At 38.4% G+C, this 27,486-nt stretch overlaps 1 protein-coding gene across 8 annotated transcripts in view; it reads left to right on the forward strand.

The window, feature by feature from the left end:
* The window catches only part of SLC44A5 (solute carrier family 44 member 5), a 318,856-nt gene that overhangs the window by 159,278 nt on the left and 132,092 nt on the right, over window positions 1-27,486 (forward strand). For all 8 annotated transcript variants that reach the window (XM_054690895.1, XM_037499626.2, XM_054690901.1 and 5 more), the window contains one exon: window positions 9,354-9,395. In XM_054690895.1, coding sequence (XP_054546870.1) covers window positions 9,354-9,395 — 42 coding nt within the window. The remainder of the gene's footprint in view (window positions 1-9,353; window positions 9,396-27,486) is intronic.

Consider the following 27,486-nt stretch of genomic DNA (forward strand, 5'->3'; position numbering starts at 1 on the left):
AGAACCCTGCAGGATCCGCCGCGGCGGTGAGTGAACGGCTCCGGGCGCCATTAGAGAAGAACAAAGACCCCGGGAGACGCGCACACAGCCCGGGCTGCCTGTAAGCTGGCGCGGAAAAACGGCGCGCTTGGCGGCGCGCTTGAAAAGCAAGTGCAGACCGGGATCACCGCTGCCCAGGTCCCCGCGCCTGCAACCTAGGCTTGCGGGGAGACGAGCGGAGGCCCTCACGGGGGTGAAAGTCCCTCCCTGAGTGAGCAGGAACCAGGCGCCCAGGCACGGGAGCGGGGTGCAAAAGGCGCCATTCCCGCGCCACTGAACTGGGCTACAGCCCGCGTCCTGGACCTGAGGGCTTTGGAACTGAGACCCGGGGCACGAAATTTGGGGCGTGGGTTCTCCACGACAGTGGGGCACAAGGCAGACACAGCACCCCAAAGCTGTTGAGGTGTACCCTACCATTCCCACTCTGTTCCCTGTCCCACGGGGTGGGGGGAGGCGAAAAACAGCCCCCCAAAGACAATAGGAGAGATCTCTGGCGCCACCTAGCGACCAGAAAAAAAAAGTCACTAACACCCCATAGAACAGGAAATTTCTTAAGACTGCTTGAGAAGGGCAGAAGGCTTCTGGAGGACCCAGTGGCCAGCCGGGAAGTTAGCCCAAGCCAGGCCCCTTCCGACCAGCAGTCTGAGCCCACAGAGGGAGCAGGCACCCACGTCCGGGGCAGACCGGGTGCGTAGAAGAGTGTGCCTGAAACCGGAGGCGCAGGGACTGCATCCCGCTTCGCCATTTTAGAACAGGGACATTTCTTCAGTAAAAACTGCCTAAAACCAGCAGAAAGCTGCCCCAGAAGCCAGAGATGGCTCCTGGAGGAGCCAGAGGGGAGCGGAGAAGTTCACCCAAGTAGCCACCCAGTCCGAGCAACACAGTGTCCCAATGCATACGACAAATTAGAAAACAGACAGTAGGGAGTAGAAGAACCACATGCAACCTAACAACTCCTCAGGAAAGAAGCACACCACAAAAAGAAAACCACTCCCCAGATTGCAACGACAGCAACTTGGAAGAACTTCTGAGCCTTTCAGAAAGAGAATTTAAAATTGCCATGATTAAAAAAGTGATAGATCAGAAGAAGGAAATTGAGTCCCTAAAGAGGGAAAACAATGGTCAGAAGAATGAAATTGAGTCCCTAAAGAGGGAAGTAAAAGAAATGCAGGAGATCAAAGAATTAATGGAGGAACTAAAGAACTCTGGGAAAAGCAATGAAAGCAGGATAGATGAAATGGAAGAACGAATAAGTACTCTTGAAGACACAGAAATAAAAAGAACCAAAACAGAAAAGGAAAGAGAAGTACGAAGGAAAAAGAATGAAGAAAGACTTCGGGAATTATCTGACTCCATGAGGAAAGGAAATATAAGAGTTATAGGAATTCCAGAAGGAGAGGAGAGAGATGTAGGAACAGAGAAAATATTCCAGGAGATAATTGAAGAGAACTTCCCAAATGCAAAGAATGAGCTGAAAATTGATATACAAGAAGCAAGAAGAACACCAAACTTCCACGACGAAAGGAAAAACACAGCAAGACACATAATAGTAAAGCTCCCAAGAATCCAGGACAAGGAAAAAATAATGAAGCTGACAAGAGGGAAGAGACAGATAACATTCAAAGGAAAACCAATCAGGCTGACATCAGACTTCTCTGAAGAAACACTACGGGCAAGGAGAGAGTGGAGGGACATAGTCAACAGACTCCAAAAAAACAGATGCCAACCAAGAATACTCTATCCCGCAAAGCTCTCTTTCCTCCATGAAGAAAGAATATGGACCTTCCCAGACAAAGAGAAACTCCGGAATTTCATTAAGACTAAACCCCCACTCCAAAAAATACTACAAGGAATCCTAAAGCCAGAACCTCAGAGGGACGAATAACAACGAAAGAAGACCAAAAAAAAAAAAGTTATTAAAAGAATAAATAAATAAAATCAAAGGAAAGACAAACACAATGGCAAATACCGATGCTAACATATCAATATTAACTCTAAATGTAAATGGACTAAACTCTTCAATAAAAAGACACAGAGTTGCAGCCTGGATTAAGAAATAAAACCCAACCTTTTGCTGTCTCCAGGAAACACATTTAGCTACAAAAGATAAAAATAGGCTCAAAGTCAAAGGATGGAAAACAATCCTACAAGCAAATGGGCCAAAAAAGAAAGCAGGAACAGCTATACTTCTATCAGATAAAACAGACTTCAAACTCAAAAAAATAAAAAGAGACCCCAATGGTCACTACATTATGATCAAGGGGACAATACTTCAAGAAGAAATAACACTCATTAACATATACTCACCAAACGAAAGAGCACCAAAATATATCAGACAATTGTTGTCCTCTCTGAAAACAGACATCAGAGAAAACACATACGTAGTGGGAGACTTCAACACACCACTATCAACGATGGATAGATCAACAAGACAAAAAATAAGTAAAGAAACTAAAGCTCTAAATAAGGACCTAGAGCATTTGGGCTTAACAGACATCTATAGAACACTAAACCCCAAAAAAATGGAGTACACATTTTTCTCAAGCGCACATGGATCATTCTCCAGGATCGAAAACATACTGGGGCATAAGACAAACATCAACAGATACACCAAGATTGAAATCATACCAACCATCTTTTCTGACCACGAAGGCATCAAACTAGAAATAAACCATAAAAAGAAGGCAAGGAACTATCCTACCTCATGGAGATTAAAAACCACACTACTAGAAGACCACTGGACTAACGAGGAGATCAAAGAAGAAATTAAAAAATTCTTTGAATTGAATGACAAGGAGGACACCAATATCCTAAATGTATGGGATGCAGCAAAAGCAGTAATAAGAGGAAAATATATAGCAATAGAAGCTCACATCAAAAAACAAGAAAGAACTCAAAGAAACAACCTAATCTCAAAGCTCAAAGATCTAGAAAAAGAACAACAAAAAAAACCCCAAAACCAGTAGAAGAAAGAAATAATAAAACCAAAGCAGAAATAAATGAAATTGAAACTAAAAAAACAATCCAAAAGATCAAAGAACCAAGAGCTGGTTCTTTGAAAAAATAAATAAAATAAACAAACCCCTAGCCAGGCTCACAAAGGAAAAAAGGGAGAAAGCACAAATACACAGGATCATAAATGAAAGAGGAGAAATCACAACGGACACAGCAGAAATCAAAAGAATAATCAGTAACTACTATGAACAGTTATATGGAAACAAGTTCAACAATCTAGAGGAGATGGACAAATTCCTACAACTCTACAATCACCCAAGCTAGATAAAGAAGAAATAGAACACCTAAACAGACCAATTACAATTAGCGAAATTGAAATGGTAATCAAAAACCTCCCCAAAAACAAAAGCCCAGGACCTGATGGATTTACAAATGAATTCTACCAAACATTCAGAGATGAATTAGTGCCTATCCTTCACAAACTCTTCCAAAAAAATGAGAAGGAAGGGACAATACCAAACACGTTCTATGAAGCCAATATTATACTAATACCAAAACCGAATAAGGACAACACAAAAAAGGAAAACTACAGGCCAATCTCCCTAATGAACACTGATGCAAAAATCCTCAATAAAATTTTAGCTCTCAGAATCCAACAATGTATCCATAAGATAATTCACCACGACCAAGTTGGATTCATTCCCGGGACACAAGGATGGTTTAACATCCGAAAATCAATCAACGTTATCCAACACATCAACAAAAAGAAATATAAAAACCATATGATAATATCAATAGATGCTGAGAAAGCTTTCGACAAAGTGCAACACCCATTCATGATAAAAGCCCTTGAAATTCTTGGGATACAAGGAACGTACCTCAACTCATAAAGGCCATCTATGACAAGCCAACAGCCAGTATCATTCTCAATGGTGAAAAGCTGAAAGCAATTCCATTAAGATCTGGAACAAGACAAGGATGTCCACTCTCACCACTGCTTTTCAATATAATACTGGAAGTCCTAGCCAGAGCAATAAGACAAGAGAAAGACATCCAAGGAATCCAAATAGGAAAGAAGAAGTCAAACTATCACTATTTGCAGATGATATGATAATATACATAGAGAACCCCAAAATCTCCACAGAAAAACAAATTCAACTCATCAATCAGTTCAGTAAAGTGGCAGGATACAAAATCAACACGCAAAAGTCAGTAGCCTTCCTATACACAAACAACAAATCTGAAGAAGAAGAAATCAAAAAAACCATCCCTTTTATTATCGAAACAAAAAAAATCAAATATTTGGGAATAAATCTAACAAAAGAGGTAAAGGACCTATACAAAGAAAACTATAAAACACTGTTAAAAGAAATAGAAGAAGACACAAAGAAATGGAAAGACATCCCCTGCTCATGGATTGGAAGAATAAACATTATTAAATGGCCTTCCTACCAAAAGCAATATACAGATTCAATGCTATTCCAATCAAAATTTCAATGTCATTCTTCAAAGAAATAGAACAATTATTGATGAAATTCATATGGAATCACCAAAAACCCCGAATAGCCAAAGCTCTACTGAAAAAAAAAGAAGGAAATGGAGGCATCACACTCCCAGACTTCAAACTATACTACAAAGCCATAATCATCAAAACTGCATGGTATTGGAACAAGAACAGACATACAGACCAATGGAATCGAATAGAAAATCCAGAAATAAACCCACAGATTTATGGTCAACTAATCTTTGACAAAGGAGCAAAGACTATGCATTGGAGCAAAGAAAGTTTGTTCAATAAATGGTGCTGGGAAAACTGGGTCGCTACATGCAAAAGAATGAAGCTTGACCACTACCTCACACCATACACAAAAAAACTCAAACTCATGGATTAAAGAACTAGACATAAGACCTGAAACCATAAAATACATAGAAGGAAATATAGGCGAAACACTACGGGATTTGCACATCAAAGACATCTTTACAGACACATCACCCAAAGCAGTGATAGTGAAGAGAAAGATAAACAGCTGGGACTACATCAAATTAAAGAGCTTCTGCACAGCAAAAGAGACAATAACAAAAACAAAGAGAAACCCCACCAACTGGGAGAACATTTTTGCACCCAACACTAATGATAAAGGACTGATCACAAAAATCTGCAAAGAGCTGATGAGACTCAGCAACAACAAAGAAAATAATCCAGTCCAAAAATGGGCAGAAGAGCTAAAAAGAAACTTCTCTGAAGAGGAAATGCAAATGGCCAACAGACATATGAAAAAATGTTCAACATCACTTGTAATCAGGGAAATGCAAATCAAAACTACCATGAGATACCATCTCACACCAGTGAGAATGGCACATATTAAAAAAACTAGCAACAACAAATGTTGGCGAGGGTGTGGAGAAAAAGGAACTCTTGTGCACTGTTGGTGGGAGTGCAAACTGGTCCAACCACTATGGAGAGCTGTGTGGAGATTTCTGGACCTACTAAACATAGAGCTTCCATATGATCCAGCAATTCCACTCCTAGGTATTTACCCAAAGGACACAGAAACATCAATTCCAAAGAGCACCTGCACTCCTATGTTTATAGCAGCACTGTTTACAATAGCTAAGCTTTGGAAACAACCCAAATGCCCAAAAATAGATGACTGGATCAAGAAGATGTGGTACATATATACCATGGAATATTACTCAGCATTCAAAAAGATAAACACATGCAATTTGCAGCAACATGGATGGCGCTGGAAGGGATCATGCTCAGCGAAATAAGCCAAAAAGAAAAAGAAAAATACCGGATGGTCTCACTCATAGCAGGAATCTAGAAAACTTAAATAAGGGACCAGGAAAATGAATATAAGAAAGTGAAAATCAAAATCAACAAAAAACTATGAACCAGAGACACTTTTTGGGGGGTGGGGGGCGGGAGGGGAAGGATTGGGGTCAGAATGGGGCGTTTGCAATTGTATGGGGGAATATAAAAATAAAATTTAATATTTAAAAAAAAAATAAATAAAAATAAATAGATACAGTAAAAAAAAAAAAAAAAGACATCTTTACAGACACATCACCCAAAGCAGTGATAGTGAAGGCAAAGATAAACAGCTGGGACTACATCAAATTAAAGAGCTTCTGCACAGCAAAAGAGACAATAACAAAAACAAAGAGAAACCCCACCAACTGGGAGAACATTTTTGCACCCAACACTAATGATAAAGGACTGATCACAAAAATCTGCAAAGAGCTGATGAGACTCAACAACAAAGAAAATAATCCAGTCCAAAAATGGGCAGAAGAGCTAAAAAGAAACTTCTCTGAAGAGGAAATGCAAATGGCCAACAGGCATATGAAAAAATGTTCAACATCACTTGTCATCAGGGAAATGCAAATCAAAACTACCATGAGATACCATCTTACACCAGTGAGAATGGCACATATTAAAAAAACTAGCAACAACAAATGTTGGCGAGGGTGTGGAGAAAAAGGAACTCTCCTGCACTGTTGGTGGGAGTGCAAACTGGTCCAACCACTGTGGAGAGCTGTGTGGAGATTTCTGGACCTACTAAACATAGAGCTTCCATATGATCCAGCAATTCCACTCCTAGGTATTTACCCAAAGGACACAGAAACATCAATTCCAAAGAGCACCTGCACCCCTATGTTTATAGCAGCACTGTTTACAATAGCTAAGCTTTAGAAACAACCCAAATGCCCAAAAATAGATGACTGGATCAAGAAGATGTGGTACATATATACCATGGAATATTACTCAGCATTCAAAAAAGATAAACACATGCAATTTGCAGCAACATGGATGGCGCTGGAAGGGATCATGCTCAGCGAAATAAGCCAAAAAGAAAAAAATACCGGATGGTCTCACTCATAGCAGGAATCTAGAAAACTTAAATAAGGGACCAGGAAAATGAATATAAGAAAGTGAAAATCAAAATCAACAAAAAACTATGAACCAGAGACACTTTTTGGGGGGTGGGGGGCGGGAGGGGAAGGATTGGGGTCAGAATGGGGCGTTTGCAATTGTATGGGGGAATATAAAAATAAAATTTATTATAAAAAAAAAAAAGAAGGGTGAATATAGTACAATAAGATATTTTAAGAGAGGGCCTCCCCTGTTGGCGCAGGCGGTTGAGCGCAGCGCTGTGAAGCTGTCCGCAGCTTTGGCAGAGCAGGTTCAATCACTGCCAGCCAGCAAGAGTCCCACATGGTGTCGCCGACCTCTCCTGTCTAGCCTGCTGCTCCCCTCAGCAGTGTATTTCATCAGTCTGCCTGTTCTCTTTCCCGCTCTGTCTCTGATGAATCCTCTCACCCTCCCACACATCTGTCCTGTACCCCGGTTCTTATATAAAAATAAATAAATCTAAAAAAAAAAGATATTTTAAGAGAGACAACATTCAAATAGCTTTAATTATATTATAATTATTTTCTATTATGAGTTATTGCTGTTAATCTTTACTACCTAATTTATAAATGAAACTTTATTATAGGTGGGTATGTATGGGAAAAAATCAGAATATATGGTGTTTGGTACTATCTGCACTTTCACACATCTACTGGTCCTGGAACATAGTCTCTGTGAGTGAGTAGTGACTTCTGTATAGCTGGGGGAGTTGGGAAGCAGAGTTAGGAGACTTAAGTGAGGCGCTGACCACTGTTATTGTATGAGCCACCATTTGAGTAGAATGGTACATTGTGACCTTTTACAAAAAAACATATCTTGTGATAATTTAAAATGACTACAAACCTCAATTTCTATGTTTTTTTTAGAAAATCTAGGATATTAATAGCAAAGCTAATAGGACCCAGGAATAGGAATGAAACTATCAAATCCTGACATTTTATTCTTTCAGTCACTAAGCCTGGACATACAAGCTAAGAGTCTAATGAAACTAGTGAAAGACCGCCATTCTTATAAAATTTAGGGGGGCTTTACTTGACTTTACAAATGGTAAGTCTGTAAGTCTTTATGTCCCTAATTAAAAATCTGCTTGTCATCTTAAGGAATGTGGTCCAACATTGCTGTCTTTAAAGAGGGTAGGGTGTGGAGGAAAATGTCCTGAAAAAAAAGATGGATAATCTTTTATTTTGTGATCAATTTGATAGTGGTCAGGCTAGCAGTTGTATTGGTTATGAGTGAATGCTGGGTCCACTAGAACTAAGTTTGATTTCCAGATCCCTCCTCATGAGCAGTGTGACTCTAAGCAAAGATTAGAGCCTATGGTTCACATTGCTGATGGGAACCTCAGCTTTTCATTATCTTGGAAAAGAACTGATTATTGTGATTACAGCAAGGGTCCTTGTGAGTATTATATTAAATACTGTAAAGGAAGCATGGCCCCTAGTACATAGTAAACTATTCAAAAATTGGTTGCTATTTTAATTATCGTTATTATTATATTTCCCAAACAAAAACAGCTTATAAAATGTTCACCTTCCCTGAATCTATTTCAGTTCTAACTCTTAATGATTTACTGTTGTTTGTGAGACCAATGAGAAGCATCAATGCTTAAACCAAGCAATTCTAGTTTCTGCCTATTAGGTCCAGTGGGAATTTATTTCAAAAGCTCACATTACTGAGTCAGCAAATCTGGTAAAGCAGTAGAGAATGGGGCAGTCACAGGAAGCATTTGTATTTTCATCTAACATGTTTGGGATTATTTGTACCTAAAAACTTTAGGGCACTGTCATTGTTCATTATGGAGTTTGCCACCTTACCTACCTACCCCCCCAACAAAAAAAATCATAGATTCTAACTTCCAAATCAATTAGGTTGTGTTAATAGCTATCATATGGGAGCTTTTTTAAAGCAAAAGGCCACACATAATGTGGTTAAAATGTGACTGCTGAATTCAAATTACATTTCCCTAATCTACACTGTTTACTCTGCATGTAATTAAAAGTTTTTAATGTGCATTAGATTTTTCATGACTAATGTGTCTTCTAAGGTGTAAGAAGCCACATAAAGTGAAAATAAAGTACCTCAATTCTGGGTGCTAAATTTTTCTTTTTCCTTTTTTTTTTTTGGCACTAAGTTTTTTAAGACAACATCATCTAGATTGCATAGAGAATGGATGAAAAGGGAAGAGTTGACATTTTTATTCTCCCACCCCGAATCAATTACCTCCAGCTCCTTCGTGCATTTTTCCCCTAACTTCTTAAGATTAAATACTCATTATCAATGATGTTGGTTATTAAGAGTTTGTTCAGCTAGCCTAACTGACCTTATGTTATTCTCTGTGTTAAAGTCTATGGGCTCAGATTGTTTAGGACAGGGAGAGATAGGTTTAGAGCTTCAGAGGTACCATCCATAAAATTAAAAATTTGTCCTTTGTGCTTTCTCCTAGTTAAAAGAACACACGCTTACTTACAAGACAGCCCTTACTATGGTAAGTCATAGTCTAAACGTTAAGTACTAAGTTAGTCTGAATCTTTTGCGATATTCAATTAAGAAATACATGATTTTTTCAAAATCTAGGAACACCTAAATATTTGGTGGGTAATGACTAATTGCTGATGAAGACTTTTTGGGTCTTTCTTTCAAGTGGCTAATTTCTCCTTCCTGAAAGGCTTCCCTTACTTTAGAATTATAAAAGAATCCACAGTGGAGAACATCACAGAGCTGCTGATGGTTCTTTACCCCTGTTGATTGGAATGAAAGTCTCAATGGTCATTAGACAAATGTGTTTATCAAAGTGAGGAGCCTGGGAGAAGAGATTGGTGGGTTTGGGGTCCCAGCAAGCTGCTTCTTTGAACCTCCCACAGGCAAGGTTTATTTTGTAAAATATTTAGTAGGTGGATTGTCTTTGCAAAAAAAAAAAAAAAAAAAGGAGGAATTAAATTTGAGACAAACATGTGGCAGAAATATAGGATTCATTTTCATGGGTATATGTTAATTTTCCATTCAAAGTAACATGCACACCTTAAACTCATTGTTTCTGGTAGGCAATTTGGGTGTGAGAAAGGCAAGAATTTAGGAGATAAAAGATTTTCTCAAAAAGGAAATGCCTGTTTGGTGGGATATTTGTGGACTGATTCAGGGGCCAGGAAGGTTCCAGGAGTTCAGAGGGTGATTCCTGCTGATAGGTGTCTAAAGGATGCAGACCAGGGCTTATGCAATGCTCTTCACAGCAGGTCTCTCGATCTGCTGACCCTGCGTACATCTTTTTTTGCCCAAAACTTGATTTTTTTTTCATTTTCCTCCCCAGTCCACCTCATATATCATGTTTTCATTCTATCCTTCCATCTTGACTTATACATGTAGTTATTCAAATCTCTTTCTAGTAAAGATTTCCGAAACTTCTCAGCTGTTTCATGATGTTCTGGGTATTGTACCCAGATCTCTTTGTGACACCTTCCTCACTGCGATTTTAGCCCCCTGATGGCTGAGTTTTGCTTCTCAAACTGTTCTGTGGACTAGCCAGGGTACCACATGGGAGCTTGTTGGAAACGCAGAATCTCATACCCTGTCCCAGAATCACTAAATCAAAATCTGCTTTTTTATAAGATCCTTATGTAATTTATGTGCAAATGAAAAGGTTACATAAGGTTATATAAGATTGTATATGTGATTTGCTGCCTGTGTTCTCATCTCAAAGCCCCTTCATTGTCTCTTTTGTACTTTAATTTTACCTGGATAGATTCTATTTTTTGTTGTTCTACTTATATAGCATTTCATAGTTTTCAAACTTCCTTCACACAAATTTTGTTATTTGATCATATATGAACCTAGAAGCTAGATGCTAAGTAATAAAATGTCTTGCAGAGGTTATTTTATAAATCTCCATTTATGGTTTTCTAGCTCTAGGACTAAAAATGCATTCACCCATTACCCCCCCCCTTAAAAAAGTAAAAGTGAAGCCTTTATTGTGCTCTCAAAAGCCAGTATGTTATTCTGACTCAAAATGTATCATGATGACTTAAAATCATGTTTTAACCACTCCATTTGGTGAGAGCTATATATCCATTCATAAACCTTCTTAATTAAGATAAATAATTGGGTTTATAACAACATTGTCACCTTAGTGACAAGATTTTTTGAGACAAATGAGCCACAATAAAGAGTAAGTACTCTGCTCCTGATATAATAGCCTAAGGAGTGTGGGGCCCCTGAGCATTGCTCCTGCTCAGATGGACAGAGAACAAAAAAAGGAGAAAAATCCAACATAGAATATTGTCTTGAGACCCTCTGCAACTTCCATTCTTCCAGATAAGGTATATATGGGGGAATCACTGCTGAATCATGGTGTAAGAGGAATTGTTAGTTTTATATTCCCTGAAGGTGCATCTGACAACAAAGAAATACTCCCAGATCCTAAGATTTTTATACCCTGTAGTTAGGGGTGAATGGATGTTGCAGGTGCATTTGGTAAGTGGTATTATTTTATTTTTTGTCTTTTCTCTTCGGTAGCCACTCAATACTTACATTTTTTTTTAAGACTTTATTTGTTTGTGAGTAAAAGAACTGGGGTGAAGACCAGAGGCATGGGAGGGGGAGAGAGGATTCACCAGAGACAGAGTGGGGAGCAGAACAGGCAGATTAACTGAAATACACTGCTGGGAGAAACAAAACAGTGGGCAAGTCAGGAAAGGTGGAAAAGTCTACACCATATGTGGGTGCTCCCTGGCTGGGTATCTGATAGTGCTCAGACTAGGCCCCTAGGGAGGCCCAATACTTACACTTCTTAAGAGTTGCTTGTTAAAGTTGTTTGTTAACTGTTTGACAATGAGGTGAACTTAAAAGATTTGGAGTATGTTGAGGTTAGTCCATAGAAAATATTCCTCAGCAGGCTACTGTTTCAAAGTTGATACGCAAAGAAGCTGGTGACTTGTTCTAAAATACTCTACCTCCTCTGCCCTTACAAGGAAGGATAATCCTCAGCCTCTCTGAGGCTGGGACCTCCTCAAGAACCTTGCAATATATTATCCCCTCTCCTGCACTATTCCCTTCTATATATAAACATTCCTAATCACAGTCACCTGAAAAAAGTCTTTAAGCCTTCATCGACCTCCCCTACCATCTTCTAACTGTCACCCCACATCTTTGCTTTCTCTCAAAGAAGAAAACTCAGAAGAGTTGTTCATAGGCACCTGGTCCCATTTTCTTCCTTCCTTTCTTCTTATTAACCCACACCAACTGGAACCGTATTTACACTGCTTCTTGATCCAGCTTTTTATCCAAGTTTCCAAAAACTTCTATCTTGGTCCATGGGGAGAATTATTTTCCCCACTGCTTTCTCCTTCAGCAGCATTTAACACATCTAGCCACTCCTTTTGAAATATTTTCTTTTCCTGCCTCCATGGTACTGCACTCTCCTGGTTTTCCTCCTGTCTCTCTGATGTCTTTTCTATCCAACCTCTAACATGGAGAGTCTGAATTTTGGAGAACCTCCAAGGTGATGGATTTTCTTTTTGTACTCTGCTAGGTAATTTCATCTGGTTCAATAGTTTTAAAGACCATAAGTGAACCATTAACTCCAAGTTTATGTCTCTAGCTATGATTGCTATATCTTGCTCCAAACTTGTTTGTTTGACTCTATAGCCCAACAAACCCAAACTTATCCTTATCTTTCTATTTCTTTTTTTTCCTTTCTATTTCTAATAAGAGCTTTATCCTCTCACTCTCTACTATATTTCTTCTTTCAAGCCACAAAAACAAAACAAAAAAAAAGGTGACCTCTGGACTGGGAAAATAAACTTGCATGCCACATATCCAACAAGGGATTAACTTTCAAAATATATAAGGAATTAATACAACTCAATAAGGAAAAAACAAACAACCCAATAAAAAAATTGGCCAAAGACCTATATAAATAATTCTTCAAAGAAGACATTATTAAGCCCTGCATGCACATGAAAAAAGAATTTTAAGGACAATGCAAATCAAAACCACAATGAAATATCAACTTACCCTGGTGAAAATGAAGCAAACAAATAAACAAGCCAGTGGTAAAACCAAACTGGAAGCAACAAATGTTGAGGATATGGGGAAAAAGGAACACTAATCCACTGTTGGTGAAATGTAATTTTGAGATTTAGTGCATTCTCTATGGAAAATGACTTGGAGCGTTCTCATTAAAAAAAAAAAAGAAGAAGAAGAATGGAAATACCATTTGATGATCCAGCAATACCATATACCAAAGAATATGAAAACACTAATACAATAATATTTACACACTCCGATGCTGATAGTGGCAATATTCAAAATAGCCAAGTCATGGGGCCTCCCTGGTGGTGCAAGGGGTTAAGCAAAGCACTGTGAAGCTCTCTGCTGGCTCTGCAGCACCAGTTCGATCCCCAGTCGGCCAGGGAACAACTCACATGGCATAGTAGACCTTTCCTGTCTCACCCGCTGCTCCCCTCAGTAGTGTTTCAGTCAGTCTGCCTGTTCTGTTCCCCACTCTGTCTCTGGTGAATCCTCTCACCCCCTGCACCTCTGGCCTGTACCCCAGTTTTTGTACGCGTAAATAAATAAATCTTTAAAAAATAGCCAAGTCAGACCTCCCCGGTGGTGTAGCCGTTGAGCGCTGGGTTGTGAAGCTGCCCGCAGCCTCTGCAGTGCCGGTTCGATCCCCGGCTGCCGGCGAGGGTCCCACATGGTGCGCAGACCTTTCCTGCCGCGCCCGCTGCTCCCCTCAGCAGTGTACTTCAGTCCTTCTACCTGTTCTGTTCCCCGCTCTGGCTCTGGTGAATTCTCTCACCCTCCTGCGCTTCTGACTGTACCCAGTGCTTGTATTAATAAATAAATAAATCTTTAAAAAATATATAGCCAAGTCATGGAACCAACCTAAATGACTGTTGACAAATGACTGGATAAAAAATGTGGAATATATACTCAATGGAATACTATTCAGCTATGAAATAGTGACTTTTGGGACAAAATGGACATAGCTTGATGTGATCATGGTGAGTAAGTCAGAAAGTGAAAGACAGTTACCAGATGGTTATACTCTTTTATGAAAATAGAAATAAAGAAAACAAACTGGCAAAACAACAAGAGTAGTTCTTAGACTCTGAAAAATATACTGGTTCCTAGAGAGGCTGGGGAGAGAGGAGGTCATAGAAGAGGGAGGTGACAGGTTTGTGGCACAGGACAGTTGTGGCAGGAGGGAGACATGGATACATGCCAAGGGTGAAGTTGTACTCCCCAAATTACATAGCCATTTAAACAGTGGCAAATCAATAAAAATTGAAAAGAAAAAAATATTGATTTAATACTACTTCCCCCAATTATAGTTCAATTTCTAATGTCAGTTTTACTTTAATAAGTACATAAATGTACTAATCACAACTGTAATTGCTTTATTTTTTTAGTGGGTAATTGCCATTTTGGACATTGGCTATTTTGATTTTACTCATTTGACCACAAGTCTTGATTCTGACATGTTGAGGAATATTTTGACTGTTACTGGGTACCATGATTTAAAACAAATTTTTACCAACATTAGTGAATTTGGTCAGTGCAGTATTCTTTTGGTGGAGAGTAAATTCTACTCATTAATTTGATTTCTTATTTTTATGTACAACAGTGTTAAGGTATTTATAATTGTATCCTTTTTTATTCTACTAAGCTTATTTTAATAAGACTACAATATTTTCAGTGTCTATTTTAAAATAAATATTTGATTCATTGATTATATTTTGTCTCCTTTAGGCTTCATCAACTATAGCTGTTTCATTTAATATTTTTATTGAACATTATTTCTACCCAATCCAGTTTTCCCATGTCAAATTTTATGAGAAGATATGATTCTTCTACCAATTTTTGGACAGTGAATATTATCATGAGAATATTTCACTAGCATCAATTCTTTTTTTTTTAAGTTTTATTTATTTATTTAAAGATTTATTTATTCATTTATACAAGAACCGGGGTACAGGCCAGATGCGTGGGAGGCTGAGAGAATTCACCAGAGCCAGAGCAGGGAGCAGAACAGACAGACTGATGAAATACACTGCTGAGGGGAGCAGCGGGCAAGACAGGAGAGGTCTGCTACATCATGTGGGACCCTCGCTGGACTGCCGGGATTGAACCAGCACTACAGAGGCTGTGGACAGCTTCACAGCTTGGTGCTCAACCCCCTGCACCACCAGGGGAGGCCCGTTAAGTTTTATTCTTATTTTATTTATGCATGTAAGAACTGGGGTGTAGGCCAAAGATTCGAGAGGGGCATTGTGTGTGCGTGTGCGAGGATTCACCAGAGAAAGAGTGGAGAGCAGAACAGGCAGATCTACTGAAACACAGTGGTGAGGAGAGCAGTGGGCAAGACAGGAGAGGTCTGTTGCACCATGTGTGTTAGCTCCCTGGCTGGGACGGAACTCAGGCCACAGTGGCTGGGATAATTTGATAGCACTGAGGCATAACCCCTGCGCCACCAGGAAGGCCCACTACTACTAGTGTCAATTCTATTTTTTATTATTTCACTAAACATTTAATTTCCTATAAGGTCAATTTTTGTCATTTTCAGTTTTGCTAACAATATGTGAGTGTTCAGCCTGTTTTTTTTTATTAAAAAGAAAAACACACTTTACTAGATATATCTTTAGCATTGTTACTTTATTTTGACATCATTTTGAAATGATGTAATTTTACTTGGGTTAAAATGTGTTTTATGTTGAGTATCATTAGTGTCAAATTTGCAGGGTTAAAATATTCTGCTATAATTTTAATTGCTCATTATTTTTCATTCAGTCAGTAGTTAGAGCTGTAACAATCGAAAATTGTTGCTAAAAACAAATTTGATTTCAGATAAAAATTCCAGAAAGCTTAGAGACATCTTGGGAGAGCAAATGTAAATTTAAAGGGAAAGGACACGTTTCTTCTTCAGGCAAAATATATTATATGCAGTTGATTTCTGATTCTACTCCCTGGGGAAAAAGTTCCCTCCCCTTAGAGCTTTCTTTTCCCTGGCAATCCTCGCTGACTTCCTCTTTCCTGGTAACTTGACTGCCTCTTGACACCCAATGTGCCCATCAACTTTTCCACATCTATGTGAACAAAATCCTTTAGAAGGTTGAACTGATTAAAAGTAGATGGTTTCCTTCTGCTCATCTAGAACAAACGACAGAGCAAGTGGTTTTTCTACGATTGTATCTCTGACCCCATTTTAAAATGGTACTACTTAGGTCTGCTTTCCAGAATTGTTTGGTTTAAATAACTAAAATATGTATGTCTTTCATTATTAGTTCTTGAAATGTTTTGGACTTTGCCCACTCACTATTATCAAACAGATAAAGTTGACCATTCTGGAACCAAACTCATTTTATTTCCCAATTTTTTTTTCCTTTTTTAATTGTTTTTGATTATTAGGCACGCTGAATGTTATGCATTATAGAAAACTAATGGGTATTGGGTATGTTGATGCAGCAACAACCACAATAAAAGAGTTAATTTATATTGCACTTACCATGAGTTGGACACTATTCTAATTCCTTTACATGTGCTAATTCACTTATGTCCCCAAACTGCTCTTTGAAGTTGGTTCTATTTCCCCCAGATTGTAGGTGAGGAAACACTCTAAGAGTGGTTAAACAATTTGGGCAAACAAGCACAGTAAAGATCTGACACTGTGAGGAAAATTACCTTCCATTGATACTTACTTAATACCCAGTTTCATTACTTGAATGGGGAAATATCAGTTTCTGTCCAATACCTGCTTTTGTCTGGCTGTGACTGCCCTGATTCCTTTGACTAGCTTACCTCATTCCCACTCTGATCTCATATCAAATCTTCCTGTTTGGTCTTTGCTGGAAACCAAGATACACCTCTGAAATTTTAGGTGAATTTTCTCAATACAGCCTGTACATAAAAATCTCTGCTAGGGTTGCTCTAGTTTCCACTCCAGGAATTTCATTACTTTCTCAGTAGCACGAGACCAATGAGGTCCATCCTGGTGGTTCTCCATTTTCTCTTTGGATCAGAAAATTCTGGGTAGACTGTAACCTGTACTATCTGTCTCTCAGTCTTTGCCAGAAATGAGCAATTTCAGTAAGCAATTATGCAGGACACATAAACCATAAATTTAGAACATGAAGGAACTTTGGGGATCTTCTCAATCCCTTTGTTTTTAAGCTGAGGAGGCTGAATGTCAGAGTTAAAGGACTTGCCCAGGTCACTTGCTGCGCTGGGCCAGGGTTGACCCAGATTTTACAATTTGTGCTCTTTCAACACCATGCTTTTGTGTCCTTACACTTTCAAATTTAAGGTTTTTGGTTGTGTCTACACTTTCATAAAATAAGTTTCTCCTAAAGGTTTAAAAATCTTAAGAGTGTCTCTTAGCTTTTTTCATTAGATAACAAAAATTCCTTATTATGCAAAGTGGGTCTGGATCCCTACCTTGTGTTACTAATCAGAGATTCATGACATATGTTTGCATATTAGCCTAGAGTGCTCATCATTTTTTTTTCTTCTCCACTTCTGCAACTACATATTTGTATTTCACATAGTTTGATTGGCTCTTATATAGTAGTAATTTCATCCAAGGAGCAGAACACTTTAGTACAAGGGCAACAGACCAGGCATACTTATTCTATATAAATTACATGGGTGCCGGGGACCAGCCTCCGGCAAAATGTCGTGTCAGGGGTTCCTGAAAGGATGAGATGGCCTCGGCGACCTGTAAGGGGCTGAAACTTAAGGGCTGAAGGGAAGGGGATGAGGTAGTGAGGAGACACTAACACTTGGATGAGGTGCAAGTATCTTCTGCCGAGAGACTCAGCAGGTCTTTATTTATTCATTATTAGTAATCAAAAAAGTACATTATCATGTGTAAAGCAGAAACAATTAGTGTATTATGTTCCCATAGACTACTGGCTCCTACAGGTCCCAGCTAGACGGTAGCCTTCAAGGTTAATAGATAAAAAACCAGACCTAACACTAAAACTTATTATTTTAGCTAGACAATTACCTAAGACAGTGGATAGCCACCAGTGCATCCCTATCAGCTAAAACCTAAGCATCAAGAGACTATTCTATTCACATGGCCTTCAGCCGGAGACCAGGTGCTGCTTAGCTATCAGAACTTTTTCTATTTAGAAACTCCTAACTCAAATAGCTACATTTAAAAACTTTCCCAAGAAACTTCAAGGGAAGGCAAAAGAAGGACCTACTATAATTATTGTATTGTAATGCTTGTCAGGCATGTTCAATAAATTGTCTCCCATTGTCAAGTGGGCCAAATTGTTTAATAATTAATTTCTAACAGATAATTTTCCGTGCCATTTATTTGCAGTATACTGATGCATATAATATAGTGCCTAATGTACTTTTTGGGAAATTTTTCTCCTTTTATGACCAAGAACAAAAAGTGAAGGAATGTTAGATCTTCAGCCCCAAGGTGTGAGGCACAAGGAATCTTCGGCCCCACAGTGTGAGGCCTTTTAACTTCGGCCCCACGGTGTGAGGCCCTTTACCTTCGCTGCTTGCCAGTGTCTTATCTGGCTGGGGCAACAAGGCCTCCTGCAGCACATGGGAGAGGTCACCTTTAGACATTACACATGTTTACAGGCACACATACTCCTGGCCATCTTTGCAAAAGAAAAACCATTCCTGGGAATATTCTAATCAATTAGCTACCTAAATCCAAGTTATTGATAGTTCAATTCCAGTAGGAAAGATGAAAGGAATTATAAAAGAGTGCAGTTGTTTTAAGAAAAGACATTCCAATCAACAAATTAAATTGTGACAGCTTATTTCTAAAATACTTGTTTCAAAAGTGGATAGGTATGAATATGTTATATCCTGTGTAAACAAAAAACCTGGAAATTCTTTCTTTCCTCCTGCACTAAAGGATAATCTATAACGTTAATTTTAGGAACTTGATATTCTTTGCCAGGTTACCAGGCCCAACTTAAAGTCATAGGGTAGAAGTTTAAGGAATATAGTTTTTCTATTATATTTTCATTGAGGAAAGCTCTTCATCCAGTCAGAAACTACTCTCAGTGGAACAAAGTTATGCTACTCAATTTTATTTTAAAGACAGATAAATAGTATCTTAGCAGCTCAGGGCGGCCTGAGGAAATGGATTGCTTACATGGGATGAGCAATTGGAGCTTGAGAATGAGCTGAAAGTTGTTATGTGGCCAAGCAATCAGGAAAACTTCAACCAGAAACCCAGTAACTGGTCAACTCATTTCACCTTTATATTTTTTTTCTTCTGTTGAAGTTTCATTTTCCTTTCTTTTAAAATTTAGCTAATTTGCTCAGTTATTGAAAAAGAAAGCTATTTTTTTTTCATGTTAATGAAACAACTACAACATTTAATTGGAAATGTGAGTGAATAAATTCTGATTCTTATTTTAAATAATTTAACTGTATGCCAAAATTATTATTATGAAATTATAAATCAACCTCCATTTGAAGACTGATTTAAATTGTTTTTCAAAATGAAATAATAATATACCCTCAAAGTAGAAAGTTCTGTCATGGCAGATTTTATGAATCACTGTTATCATCTCAATTTTAATCACTACACTGAAAAGAACAAGTAATTATTCCATACAAATTCATGCTTCTCCTTGTCTCAGGAATTCCTAAAAGTTATAATCCTTAAGAGCAGAGATACAAAAAAATAACTTAAAGAAATATTTCTGATATAATACTTAGCTAAGGATTAAGGCTGGAGTTACCACCCGATTTTGGCTACCTCAGCAGTAGGGAAATGCAGAAACAACCCAAGCAGAAAAATGCTAAAACAACCCAAGTGACTAAAAAGTGATTGGGAAGTGTATTTCCTGCCTGTGACTTCATCTTCATTATCTCTAATCACAAAGCAAGTTGTATATCTGGCAGGTTATCAGGCTGCTAATTCTTAGCAGATTGTTTCATATCCAAGTATGTGATTAATAAGAAGGAAGGAATGAATCTCTTTTGCTTTCTTACACTTTTCAGAAAACCATAAGAATAAGAGATGTGTGCCTGCTATTTATTGCAATTGGAATGAAGTTTAATGTTGTTAAATTCAATTCCTTGACACATTTTAATGTGTATTTATTTAGTGAGTATGCTTCATGGTCATATAGAAACCTCCCTGTTTCCAATAGATTGTGGAAAGAGAGTAAACATGTAGCACATTCTCATAGTTACATGTGTCTTAGGAAGTGGAGGTTGCTTTGACAACAGACATTTCTAAGTACACTGTCAGAGCATGGATGTTTGATTTTCAGCATTCAGAATACCAATTTCTAAATTGGTGTAGGATGTGTGTGTGTGTGTGTGTGTATACCTGTATGTGTGAAAAAGAAGAAGTCCAAATCAATATTACTGTGATAATATCAAGGTGCTCACTTAACGTATACTTTATAAACATATTTTCCAGAAATATTGAATTGATACCACTTAAGTCAGAGCCCATTAGAGTCTGCAGTGAAAATAATTACATCAGTGACTGTGATAAAAACTTTGTCCTATTTGGGCAGATGGTCTTGTTAAATATACTTAACAGGGGACCTTTTTTTCCCCTTGACTGGCTACTCATCAAATTATTCTGGGCAGAGCAAAATTTATTGATAATTTGACATTTTACACCAATACCTAGCTTATGATATGATGCCAGCCTGAACAAAGGTCGACAAAACAATCCTTAATTGTTTGTTAAACTTTTATAAACTTAACTAAATGCACTTATGCAAAGTTTGCAAACCCTTGTACTCCTTAACCATAGGGAATGTGATAGAAAACTGCAATTCAAAAACTTGGCTTTCCATATAATGAACATAGTAGCTGAGACTTAAATATAGAGACTATTACAGTATTAAGACAACAATCACTAATGATAATTTAAATATACCATAGATGGCATGCATGCTTGTAAAACTTTTATGATTCCTAACATTATTCCCTGTGTTTCACATAATCTGCAGCTTGACTCACATCATTTCAAGTATTTTTTTTTTCCTAAAGAATCTGCTAGAGAAACTGACTGCTTAAACTCTTTATCTGTTTTCTGTTCTATTCTTCTCTTTTAATGTTTATTAAGTATTTATAAGTCAATTTTAGTGTGAAATAAAGTAGCTCAGAGTACAAGGATTTCAGAGACAATGGTATATAGCATTGTGTGGGTATTTTTGTTTTTTTGAAGGCAAGTTATTGTCCAAATTTTCTGAAGTTCTGGGACAGGTTTTCGGGAAGCAACGTGTGCCCTATTGTTGAATTGTACTTGGTTTTTCTAATGAGAATAGAGAGCAACATTAAATTCAAATTAGTAAGAAAGTAAAACTAGCTCATCTGAGTAAGTCTTAAGCTAGCTCTGAGTATATTCACCCATTTTCCTCCTTGTATTAGTTACATGTGTCTGCACTGTATCTCTCCACCCCCAAGCTTTTCCTTTCTTTTCCTTTCTTTTCTTTTTTTTAAGATTTATTTATTTATACATACAAGAACTGGGGCACAGGCCAGAGGTGGGGGAGGGGTGAGAGGATTCACCAGAGACAGAGCAGGGAACAGAACAGGCAGATGGACTGAAATACACTGCTGAGGGGAGCAGCGGGCGAGACAGGAGAGGTCTGCTGTGCCATGTGGGTCACCTCCCTGGCCAGGGATCGTACTCATGCTGGTGTGGCTGTGGCCAGCTTCATAGGTTGTGTCTTAACCCCTTGTGCCACCAGGGAGGCCCAACCCTAAGCTTTTCTTTCTTCACCCCATTCAACCCAGTCTCTTACCCATCTTTCAAAGTCTAGCTAACATGCCATCTTCTTAATTTGCAGGTTTTACTGGTTCCTTCAACTGAATGTGAACTGTCCTTCTCTCATTTCCCAAGGTCTTCATTAGACTCCTCTCTGAGTGTTTTGTGTTCCTCCTTGTGCTTCAGTATTTGTACATTTCCACTGCTACATTGCAGCTGCCTTCACAAGAGGAGCTGTTTCTTATTCACCTTGTTTCCCTGGTAGGGTGTCCTCAGGGTGTCAGTGCTCAGTGAAATAAAATCAATTCTTTTCAGTATAACTGTTTATAAATTGAAATGAATGTAAAAGGGAAGTTTTTGGTTTGGACACTTTTGTATTTTTAAGGGCTCTCTGTCAATAATTCCTACCACAATTTGCTTGAAACTTTAAGTTCAAGGGCTGGGGGAGATGAGATATGTGAAAACACTTTTGGTTATTTTAGAGGATGGAAAGACATGAGAAGCTAAAGTCAAGAAAAGAAGGTACAAAGGTGCTTCTTTTCTTTCTCTAAATTCACACTAGTAAGATCTCCTTCTGGCAGTGGGTCTGAGTGGTTGCTGTCAAAATGAAATCCAGAAAGGTCCTGGTGGACAGAAGTCATGTCTGTTAACAGGGTTGTCTTCAGACACTGTGTGAATCCCTGCTGTCTGCTCTTTCCCTGACATTCTTGGTGACTAATCTGACCCATTGGTGACAGCCTATATCTTATCACAATTTTCCCACTATTATCCTAGAAGTAGAAGCACCCCATAATACAAATTATAATAGTGGACTCAACGTGTAGTTTTTATTTGTTGGATCATGATGCTTTGGCCTAGGAATAGGAATGTTTTCCCAGTGATTTTCCTCTACCTTCTTGAGTTGTGGCAAAAGTCAAAGTTGATAAGCAGTGTAATTTTGTTCTCATCAATAACCTGTGGATGATATGAGGAAGTAGCAGAGATATTATCACTAACTACCAAAATGCTTTATGCACTTGTGATAAATTGACAAATTCTTTCTCTTTTTCTTGAGTAGTATTTTCTTAAATTCAATGGAAAGCCTTTTAACGAGTATAGCTTTTTTTTAAAAAAGATTTATTTATTTATATAAGCACTGGATACAGTCAGAAGTGGGGGAGGGTGAGAGAACCCACCAGAGCCAGAGCGGAGAGCAGAACAGGCAGACTGACAAAGTACACTGCTGAGGGGAGCAGCGGGAGGCAGGAGAGGTCTGCGCGCCATGTGGGGTCTGCAGAGGCTGCGGGCAGCTTCACAACCCAGTGCTCAACCACTGCGCCACCGGGGAGGCCCACAAGTATAGCTTTAAAGACAATTTCTTCTTCCTTTCAGAAGTTAATTTTTGTATTTATATAATGATGAAAACTATCATTTTTCCCAACCTTTGTTCACATACTGTGTTATTGCCTGAACTTTGCAGATAGAAAGGCAAGATGAAGTCACTTATTTTTTTAGGGTGACTAAATACACTCTTCATTTCCTATCTCTGGTTGTGAAATTGTTCTTATATTTTTTAGAAGGTGGGGAAATAGGTCCTGGGATAATAAATAAATGCATAACCTATGAAACTAGAAAAAAATAAGTAGTTTTGGTGTAGTAAAATTAGAATTTGTCATGAGCCCTGTTTCTGAGTGTCTCCTATTGAGCAATAAAATACAAATATGGCTAGAAAGACATATTAGAAAACCCAAGCTGATAACCTTCAAACTCAATTCATGTTCTTGTTTGCTTCCAGACTCTTTTAAAATCAATATTGATTCAGAATTTTATTTATTCTGAGAAGATGTGTGATTATCCAATAACTCATGGCTGCTCTATAGCACAAATTCACTGCTTTGTCACAGTAGTCAAGGAAAATAATTTTTTCAGAAGTGCATTTCCAATGCCCCCTAAACGTGCATCTTTTAGCACTGCCTATAAAGTCAGTCCATTAAGAAGCAGCCTGAGTGCTTTATGTATGTTTTCTTTTGTCTGCTCAGTGAAAGTGGGGCTTGCTTTCTTTAGGTATTACTTCTAAGGTTGCTATTCTAATTGAATATTAGTGATTTTTATTCATTCCGGAAGAATTATCCTCAATGATAACACAAGCTCTTTAAAAACTAACCGTTTAATTAGAAAAACCTTTCTTAAAACAGGATATTTGACATCCTTGATGTAACATAGGGTGATTTATCATCCCATATGTTTAGGAAGTGACTCAGTCTGGATGGAAACAACGATCATAAGGTCATGATATTATGATATTATTCGGTTTGAATCAGTGTTGAAAGAATCTCATTTCCATTTCTATTAATCTTGCCTTGTCCAATGTGGGGTCATGTTTCTGCCCAAGATGAGTTTCTGGATTGCAAATCATTTTCTGCATGAGGCATTGCTGTCGTTAGGTGATGTAGTATGTACCATGTCCTTTCCTTCACCCCCACCAAATGTATTCTTCTATAATGCTACTGGAATTGCCTCATCCTCTCTCACTGCTACAATGTCGGTCAGGCATCTACATCCTATGTCTGAAATAAGACAGCAATCTTGTTATGGGTTCTCTGCCTTAACTTTCCTATTTCCTTGCCTTATGCGGAAATATAACATATTGAAATTATGTTATTTTCTCAGTAGATTTGAGAGTCTTTGTAAGTTTTTTTAAAAGATTTATTTATTTATTTGTTTGTTTGTTTATTTGTTTATTTATACAAGCACTGGGTACAGTCAGAAGCGTGGGAGGGTGAGAGAATTCACCAGAGACAGAGCGGAGAGCAGAACAGGCAGACTGATGAAGTACACTGCTGAGGGGAGCAGCGGGCGGCAAGGGAGGTCTGCGCGCCATGCGGGACCCTCCTCCGGTGGCCGGGGAGCAGCCGGGGATCGAACCGGCGCTGCAGAGGCTGCGGGCAGCTTCGCAACCCAGCGCTCAACCCCTGCGCCACCGGGGAGGCCCCTGTAAGTTTTTTTTTTTTAAGAGGTGGGGTATAGGCCAGAGTCGCGGGGGTGGGGATGGACGATTCACTAGAGAGAGTGGGGAGGGAGCAGAACAGGCAGATGTACCGAAACACACTGCTGAGGGGAGCAGCGGGCAAGACAGGAGAAATGTGCTGCACCATGTGGGTTGCTCCTGGCCAGCAGGGCATTGAACTCGAGCGGCATTGAACTCGAGCGGCAAGGGCCATAGTCAGCCTCACAGCTCTGCGCTCAACTGCCTGCGCCACCAGGGAGGCCTCTTTGTAAGTTTTCCTCCTGCTCCTGATTATGCCCCACTCCCTAATTGCTCCCAGGTCTCCCCAAGCATAGCTCTTTGATATTGCTGAGTAGGTGCTTTTGTACAGCTCTCCCATGTGAGAGATTGTTTTTTTTTAAACATACTCAAAATTTTCATTCCATGAATGTCACTCCCATTTTAGTCATCAAAGCCTTTCTATAATTATTGGTGTCACTTATGACCAATTCAACTAAAGTGGGGTGGCACTGATCTCTTACTGATCTACTTCCGTTGTGAGGGTAATTTGCATATACTTTACTATTTCAGTTACATAGACTTCATTAATTACCAGCTAGATGGATACCCTGAAGGCAAAAGTCGTTTCTTCCTTTAAATTTAGTTTTTAATTTTTTAAAGATATTTTTGCTACTCTCATTTTGTAGATGGAAAAATGGAAGTTCAGAGAGAAAAAAGTAATTTTCTCAAGGTCATACAGCTTGTAGGTGGTAAAGATGATATTTGATACCAGGTTATTTGATATCCAATTTTTATTCACCAGTATGGTAGATTATTACCCGTACTTTGTTAACGCTTACTGATCTCAACATTACCAATTAGATGCTGAATTAGTTTTCATGATAAGGAGAGTAATTTTTTACAGAAGTGCAATTCTAGGAGTGTATCAGTTTGCCTTTAATCCAAGTTGAAATCTATCCAAAAAGATTATTTGGTAATTGCCAAGATTGATCTCCTCTTTGTGTCTTCATAATGTAAACTAAAAGTATGAGAGTTCAAAATTACATTGGCATTCTTTTAAAATTTACTCTGTGATATTTATTGAGAGCCTAAAGTAAGTAATGCAACAGAGCAATAATCAAATCTAATTTCTGTTCTAAAGGAGCTATTCCTTTAGTAGGAGACATAGTCATGTGTATTAGCTTCTTCTTGCTGCTGTAATGAATTATTAAAAATATGTTGGCTTAAAATCATGAAAATTTATTATCTTTCAATTTTGGAGGTCAGAACTCCAAAATTCTGACCTCTTGTAGTAAGGCTAAAATCAAAGTGCTGGCATGGCTGCATTCTTTTCTAAAGACTCTAGAGGAGAAATCATTTTCTTTTTCCAGCTTCTAGAGGATGTCACAGTGGTCCATAACCCCCTTCATCTTCAAAGGCCACAATAGCCAGTCAGGATTTTCTCATCTGGCATTATTCTGATCTTTCTTGCATTACCACATCTTCTGCTTTGATTCTGCTATCTCCCTTTTCCCCATTTTAGGACTCTTGTGATTACATTAGGTTCATTTAGATAATCCAGGATAATCTGTCTCATGATTCTCAATTTAATCACATCTGCAGCTTCCTTTTTGCCATGTAAATTATCACATTCATTCACAAGTATGGGGGAATTAGGATGTGGGCATCTTTAGGAAGCTGTTATTCTGTCTGTCATTGCATGTAACACATTCCTTGTGATATACTCAGTCAACATTGCTAATAATAGAAGTATGTATTCTCAAATACGGCTAGAATTAGCTGTTTTGGGAGTGAAAGTTCTATAACATTGGTCCCCAGTCAAGGAGGGCTCCACTTCACCCACAGTAAAGTGCCTTGGTCCTAATGGGGAATTTATAAGGGGAACTGTAAGCTTTTCCTTCATTGCCAAGGGAAGAAAGAGGGAAAAGTCACATTATTCAGAGGGTTTTATGCAAAACACCTGATTTTGAAGGGGAACCATAGAAGTACAGAATTGCTAGAAGATTAAATTTGCATTTAAGGATAGTATGTAGCCCACCAGGCTGGTGAGATGGGCTAGACCATGAAAGGTCATGTGTGCAGGGCTGAGAAGCAGGCACTTCATCCTTTGAGAAGCAACAATGGACGTGTTTCCTTATACTTTGTTGAGATTGGGAGGAAAGCGAATTTTTCCTTGGATGAAATCCTTATTTATCAACACAATACTATAAACATGTTTGAAAAACATATACTTGTTTGTGATTCTCCTCCGCCTGTTCTAGAATATTAAAGCAAGACTTAATTTGGCACTCCACTATTTTCCATACTTGCTGAAAAGTTGTCTGACTTGCTTGCTCATAATAGTTCTCCTGTAAGTCCTGGAATACTTAATTGCACCACCTTAGTTCCTTTGCTGCTCTCTAAATCACGTTGGATTCTCTGAAAGGAAAATACACCTGAAGGCATAAAATTAGATGTCTCAGGATTTTTGCTTTTTATAACAGACCACTGGTAATTATATTGTCATTTTCTTTGAAAAAAACAGATTGCTTTTAAAGAAAAGAGTCTTTCTAAGCATGACTGACTGCTTATCTTGCCATTTGTATTCAGCAGAGTCATATGAAATCCACACTCATGAATTGAATTAATTACCTGGACCATTTTCCTTAATCTTCGTGAATTATTTCTAGTAAGGAAAATTGCATTTTATGAATGCAGTATAAACTATTAGCTACAAGAACAAATGTGTAACTGTCTGTAATGCTTTTTAGTGATTCCACTGTCATAATTTTGGTAGTGAGAGAGTCTCATGGATTTAGGAAGCTTTTAAAATGGTTACCTAATTTTAATTTTTTTCTTTAAGTGAGAAATATGAATTGTATTCAGTAGCTAAGC

Source organism: Talpa occidentalis, unplaced genomic scaffold (assembly GCF_014898055.3).
Source record: "Talpa occidentalis isolate TD23 unplaced genomic scaffold, MPIMG_talOcc4v2.1 talOcc4.9, whole genome shotgun sequence".
Lineage (NCBI taxonomy): Eukaryota > Metazoa > Chordata > Mammalia > Eulipotyphla > Talpidae > Talpa > Talpa occidentalis.